The following is a 6,774-nucleotide window of genomic DNA, read 5'->3' on the forward strand; positions in this document are numbered from 1 at the left end:
GGAAAACGACATTTGGTAGAATTGTCTTTGACACGGTATTTAGATTCGAGTGGTTCAGATCCAATATTTCTTCCACCTAATTAGTTCATCTTAGAAACCCATTTTTGATTGATTATTTTTTTTGAAACCATGGTGTCAGACAGCTTATGCGCACCTTAACTAGTTACTTGAGATACATGCTACCTCCGATCAGCACAGATATCGAGTAACTTTATCCACCAAAACTTGAACAGATGGTAAAAGATCATCTAGTATTTTGATCATCTAGTATTTTTGACTCCGTTTGGAACAAATATGATTGTTGTTTGTGTATTGTATTACTCAGCAAGCCCGAAAATTCCTCCCATGCATAAGAGAGTGTTTGAATTGGCTTATTTTAAGTGCTTATTGGCTTTTAAGCACTTTTTTATTTTGTGTAGTGTTTGACAATGATAAAAAGTGCTTAAAAACACTTACTTTTAGGCTTAAAAAGTACAAAAATAAGCCAAAAGCCAAAAGTTAGGTATTGCCAACTTATGACTTTTAGCTTTTAGCTTAAAAGTACTTTTTATAAGCCAATCCAAACACCCTCTAACTATCTGAATAGCTAGGTCTTCGCCTTTGATAAAAACAACTATAGTCTAAAATTTCCTAATTTATCTGGAAGCACTCCCGTGCCAAAATCATAAAGATAAAAGGAACCAATGTTAAAAGTATATAATAATAATAATAAATATAAGTCACTAACTCTTTCTTTCTTTTTTCTTTTTCCTTAAGCGGGTGTGTTGTCTTTTGGTGTGAATAGTCTTGATTTGCACCTATTTACTGAATCAAGAACTGTTTACTGAAAAATAGCACTTGCAATTTGACTTGTCACAACAACAACAACAACCCAGTAAAATCTTACCAAGTGGGGTCTGGGGAGGGTAGCGTGTACACAGACCTTACCCCTACCCGAAGGAGTAGAGAGGCTGTTTCCGGGAGACCCTCGGCTCAAAAGGTAATTTGACTTGTCAGGAAAGAAAAAAAGAATCAAACTCGAGGAACTCCAAAGAAAGCCTCAAAACTGATGAAGGATAATACAATGCATTACATTGTTCTTCATAATTGGGTGGGCAGGCAACACTACTAACTCCCAAGAAGTTGCCAAAACCAAAAATGTGAAATAGAAATATAACTCCATTCTCATCCAGCTTTTGAAGTTCTCTTTACAGATGGTAATACAACCGAATCCAGATTCCCCGGATAAGGAGTCCACAACCCTAATCCTCCCCTACTCTCTTTCAAACCAGTTTTCTTCTTAAATTCATCCAAAGATTTTACCCACTCTACTTTGGATGAATGTTCGCGGGTATGATTGTGCAAAATAAAGACGGAGTTATACTCACAATTAGGAAACATGAAAAATTTGAACAAGCCTCCTAACCTATAGACAACATACCCAAAGCTCAGCTGATCTCTCGGTGTGAAGAGGTGAACTTCATTGAACCACAAGCAACTAAACAAATTACTCAGCGCAGTATGTTCTCGTATGATAACGGCTCCTTCTGGAACATCTGCGTATACCAAAAAGTTTTCACTATAATTGAGAAGTGACTGATGAGAAAGAATTAATGTCCTGGAGAAGTTGACACTCCTTTTAGTGATTAGAAAATACTAGCCTTGTTACCAATTAGAACATACAACAAAGGCCTTTAACTTACCACTAGGAGTGCTTTTCTTTGGATTCCATGGTTCCATTCCCTCGTAGCGATATATCTTCATATGAAGATCAATCAGAGGACGAGCATATCGCTTTCTCCTTTTGTTTGCATCAGCCTCTTCATACACATTGCGGTGATGCTTGTGCTGAGCAATTGCAAACGTATTCTTCTCACGCCACAAGTATCTTCAAGTAGCCACCATCTAAGTTAGACCACTCATGCTCAATCAAGATGCAGTACTTTCTAAACACAGGAGACTTTCTTTTATTTGGTTAAAACTTTTAACGAGAGAAATTAACAAAACAGAAATCCATGTACAAGAAATAACTGCAAGCCCTGAATCTAACCATTATTTTTTTTGAGAAGGAAATATACCCATTATTACTTAAGCTATTCAAGTAAATCCAGTAACCTGACGACATTAGGAATCAAAAGGAAAAAAAAAAAAGAAAAAAAAAAGGGGGGGGGGCTACATTCATGCTGGCGAGGAGTGAAATAAGAATAAAATACTGATATCATAACTAGTACCATACCTTTCAAGTAGTAGCAATGGGTCAACTATCAGCTCCATTTTACCATCAATCCAGATGCTGTACTGTGCTTGAGGAAATAATCTGTGGGTTAATATTTTGGGAACTTTTCCATTCCTTCTAGGCTCATCATACGGAGGATGCTTCAATAGAATCAAGCGCCAAATACCAACCCATTCTCCCCCTTCATTGTCCTCTCTAACCGTAACATTTTTCTTGATGAACTCAAGGGATACTTCATCGACAACCATAAGAAAGCAAAAGAGCTTCTGAGAACGTGCACTTATATTTGACGGCTGGTGAGGTGTATCATATCCATCAAAAATACCAGAGGCAACAACAAACCGGCACTTCTTGACATATTTGATGTCTTTCTGAGCCATTTCTGCACCACCATTTCGTATAAAGCCACAGTGCACCTACAGATGAAATATAAATCAAATCTGGAAGCATATGAAGTAGCAAACTCAAATTGTTCCCGAGAATAATGACAAGGAAACCAAATCCTCAGGAGTTAGGAGTAGGGTGCCCCGAGCATGTAACATATTTCCATTCCTCTTTCCCGGTCAATTGCATTCCTTAGTAGAGTAGTAGTCACATTCACTTGGTAGTCTTTTTTGAGCCATTTTGATAATTTGGGGAATCGGAGACAAGAGGTTGTGAGTTCGAGTCTCCCCAAGAGTAAGGTGGGAAGTTCTTGGAGGGAAGGATGTCGGGGGTCTATTTGGAAACAGCCTCTCTACCCCAGGGTAGGGGTAAGGTCTGCGTACACACTACCCTCCCCAGACCCCACTAAGTGGGATTATACTGGGTTGTTGTTGTTGTTGTTGGAGACACTTATCTCAAAATACTTTATTGGTTACAATATGTGAAGACATGTAAAAAATGGACTACTTAATTAAGAATGAGGATAGCACCAAAACTGATTTGTACTCAAAATATAGTACATATACCAAAAGCTAAAGGTAGATTTTGTTTTCAAGTCATTCTTCACTGCTCCTTCTCTGAGCAAAATTTGGTCTTTCCCAGAGCTTTGTTTTTAAGAAGGAGAGAAAAGTAGGCCAGGTAAATGCAACAAACAGGTATAGAAACAGCGGAAGCCTCAAACTAAGTTAGATAAGGCGGTATGTTTACCTTCATGTTTGGTTTTACTTTAAAGCTCTCATCTCTCTGTTTCCATGTTATATTTCCTCCAAACAGAGGCGACGACTGAGATCCGTTGGTTGCTGTCACATCCTCCATAAAGTAAGAAAGAGATTGCACATACTTTTCCGGAGATCTCCTTTTCGGAATAACAATCTCATTTGGATCATCTGCTACAGGAATATGACAACCTATACATACACAAGAGATAAAACAGCAACCTTAACATTTCTCAGATACATTTAGATACAAAAGTTTGGAGTGATAAATTTGAGAGACTCACGATGTGGAGGTGTCACAAGTCCCATACTCTGAATAACTTCATATATTTTACTGCTTTTGTTACAAAGGGCTGCATGTCAAGAAAGAAAGATAAATGCAGAATCCAATTTCGAAAGGCAAAAAGTATAGGCTGCTAATTAATTTCTGAAACAAAAAATGACTGTAACAAGATCATACATACTACTTCCACCTTCAAAAATGTCATGTTTCCATTATCCATAAAGTTAGAGAAATTGTGAAAGCAAGGTAATGTTTAGTTCACCTTAAGAATCAAGGTGCTAAATATACTAGGTTTACCAATTGGGACCAGCAATGATAAATCACATTGTTCATTACCACAATCCCCTCATCCAATCCGATGTAACTCAAAGCAACAGCAAAAGCAAATACTACCATAAATATGGCAAAGGAAAAGAAAGCAAGAAATGTAAAATAGTTACCTGAAAAGAAAGCAATAGAAGACTGGCAAGACCAAGCATGAAATAACAATGCGGTTAGAATGAGCATCCCCCAAATAATTCCGGCCACAAGAACCAGCCGAATGAAGCCCCTTTTCCATATAATCCTCATTGGGGAGTCGTGGTATAACTTCCCACTTGCAAGGAAATCTTCCTTACCATCTGCATTCACAGTTAATTTTTCCTATTCAATTTCAACAGTAATACAAGCACTACCACTACAACGCAAGACATCCTTTATCTAATTATACTAATTTCCTCTTCTCAAAAAAAATTATACTAATTTCCAGTTCAGTTTCAATAGAGATACAGGGAAGGGACGAAGTTAAGCTGACGAAAGGGGGTTCAATTGAATCCCCTATGCTGAAAATTACATTGTGCAAATAGAGCAATTTTTTTTTTTTTTTGTATATTGATACCGTTGAATCCCCTTGATAGATGGCAAATTCTAGTAAAGTGACTAAGGGGGTTCAAAAATTGCTTTAGGTCATAGGTTCAAATCCGAGGTATGACATTCTTAGTTATTTTTTTGAATCCCCTTGTATAACTTCTTGTGTCTGCCACTGCTACAGAGCACTACTACTGCAGTGCTGAAACGCAAGACACTCTCCATCATAACTACACTAATTTCCAGTTCAGTTTCACAGATATACAGCCACCATTGCAGTGCAGGACACCGTTCCTTCGTAAATATAAAACATAGAGCTTAATGTATATATTTGGCTTGTGTATTACATTGGTGATAATAGAAGCAAATAATCAATACTTGCTATGAAGTTAAATTTGTTACGGAAAATATCAAATCGATCGATGGTTGCAAGTGGTCAATCAAGAGAGGAGAACCATGAGGTCTCAGATTCAAAAAAATACTAAGTGATGCAACAAAAAAACTACTAGGTAGTAATTTTTTCCCGCTACCTAAGCCTTGGTGGGCAGAGTTTCCCGATACCTGCCTTGCGTGTGTAAGCAGGCTCAGCAGCATCGTAGTAAAAAAATTACCACATCAATGGTTAAGGAGTTATAAATGATTATGAATTCTTCGAAACTGTTAAAGTTACATAGATAAATATTCAAATATTTTGGACATCTCAAAATGGAGAGAGTAAATATAAATTGGACAGAGTATGTAATTATTAGTCAGCTACATTTGGGTTTACCTCTAGATTGAAGATGGTTACGGTCTGGTCTTCGAATAGCTCTTAAAGAAACACTGTCCATTCTCAATGCATAATGAAGGGATCTTTCAGCTTATAAAATGGCGAACTCTACTGCTCTGAATACAAGATCCAGGGGGGGGGGGGGATTATATTAAAAACCCCACATTCGAAAATTAAGACTAACTTGAAATGGGTTTTGCGTATTTCACCTTGCAATTTGAAAATCTGAGAAAAAATTTAATTGAATCCCTATTTATCAAAACATTTTCTTGAATCACAGAAGCTATCGAAGAAGGAAATGAGGGAAGACGCCGACGGATCTTGAAGGATTAGAGCATAAAACGACGTCGGTCGCCGTTCAGAAATTATTTTCTTATGGAAATCATACAATTTTTTTCCTTCACTTTATTCTCTTTTTTATTTCATGTGCTTTTTTATTCAACAAACCTCAACAAATAATAAATAATTTCAATGTTTCAAGTATCTTTTGACATTTGTGTCGTTAAAATGGAGTATTAGTAATTGTGTTTACCCTCAAAATCGGATAACAATTAAATTTATATGCGGTAGGATACGTGATATAACTTGATACAAATTAAGAAAACAAATTAATGATAAGAAAATAAATGCAAACCACACAAATTAAACAGCGTTGACCTTTAAGTTTGGTAACCCTCGAGCCAAGAATTGCCTCAACTGATGTTAGAACAAAATAACAAGATGATAAGAGCTAGAAATAATAGTGTATTACTTTTTGTTGTGTATTACATTGTGTTTTGCAAATGATCAAACCTCCCTTTATGTAGTAGGGGAGTCCTATTCTTGATACAATTTTATAAAAGGTAACCAATCTCATGATCTGCTAATTAATTGGTCTCTCCTTGATACGTGTCGAGATTTCCGCTGTGATCTCCAACCAATCCCGGATATTTCGGTCTTCCGTTATTTGGATCGACAAAGTTCCCTCGATCTTGTTCGGTCTTGGAGTCACGAGCTCAACGATTTAACTTCGTGTCTTAGTTCGATATAACTTGGGCTCGAACTCGATTTAATCTCACGTTAACCCAATGTTGAAACGTGACAGGTCAAAGCTCGAGCTCGGGCGATCCTGCCCGAAGTCCTTTGGGCATATCGCTCTAATACCGGTCGAGGTAGGGGAGCCAAGTATCAAATTCTGATATGCAACAAAGGAATCAAATGGCGAAGCCATGAATACGAGCCTGGAGCTATTAGATGAAAGGCGTGAAACCGCCCTTGTTCGATTGGTTGATCAAAAGTAACGGATCGAGAGGTATTATAATCGAAGGGCCAACCTTCAATATTTCAATATTGGGGACTTAGTACTAAGGAAGGTCACACTAAACACTCGGAACCCGAACGAAGGGAAGTTGGATCCGAACTGGAATGACTGTACAAATTCTCGAGGTCAACAAGAAAGGATCCTAGAAGCTCGAAACGATGAACGGGGAACAACTATCGAGCAATTGGAATGTAACTCACCTAAAACGATATTACTGCTAAC

At 37.5% G+C, this 6,774-nt stretch overlaps 1 protein-coding gene across 2 annotated transcripts; it reads right to left on the reverse strand.

The window, feature by feature from the left end:
• Positions 1 to 1,026: 1,026 nt before the first annotated feature.
• On the reverse strand, positions 1,027 to 5,562 carry LOC104232108 (probable hexosyltransferase MUCI70). 2 transcript variants are annotated; one of them, XM_009785208.2, is made up of 8 exons: positions 5,462 to 5,552; positions 5,253 to 5,368; positions 4,078 to 4,257; positions 3,639 to 3,707; positions 3,347 to 3,546; positions 2,216 to 2,631; positions 1,683 to 1,867; positions 1,027 to 1,535 (listed from the first exon to the last, which is right to left on the reverse strand). In XM_009785208.2, exons 2-8 carry the CDS (start codon positions 5,311 to 5,313, stop codon positions 1,165 to 1,167), a joined length of 1,482 nt encoding a protein of 493 aa, XP_009783510.1. In that variant the 5' UTR covers positions 5,314 to 5,368; positions 5,462 to 5,552; the 3' UTR covers positions 1,027 to 1,164. The 2 variants fall into 2 exon arrangements, with proteins under 2 accessions (XP_009783510.1, XP_009783509.1); XM_009785207.2 differs by having other exon boundaries at positions 5,253 to 5,562.
• Between the last annotated feature and the right edge of the window lie 1,212 nt (positions 5,563 to 6,774).

This window comes from Nicotiana sylvestris, chromosome 1, assembly GCF_000393655.2.
Source record: "Nicotiana sylvestris chromosome 1, ASM39365v2, whole genome shotgun sequence".
Taxonomy (NCBI): domain Eukaryota; kingdom Viridiplantae; phylum Streptophyta; class Magnoliopsida; order Solanales; family Solanaceae; genus Nicotiana; species Nicotiana sylvestris.

Excerpts from the sequence above, each read along its gene's own strand:
- LOC104232108 (XM_009785207.2), bottom strand. The coding sequence starts at position 5,313 with ATGGACAGTGTTTCTTTAAGAGCTATTCGAAGACCAGACCGTAACCAT. Across the intron at positions 3,547-3,638 it reads ACTTGTGACACCTCCACATC|GTTGTCATATTCCTGTAGCA; the intron begins GTGAGTCTCTCA and ends GTGTATGTATAG. Across the intron at positions 2,632-3,346 it reads AAGTAAAACCAAACATGAAG|GTGCACTGTGGCTTTATACG; the intron begins GTAAACATACCG and ends TTTCATCTGTAG.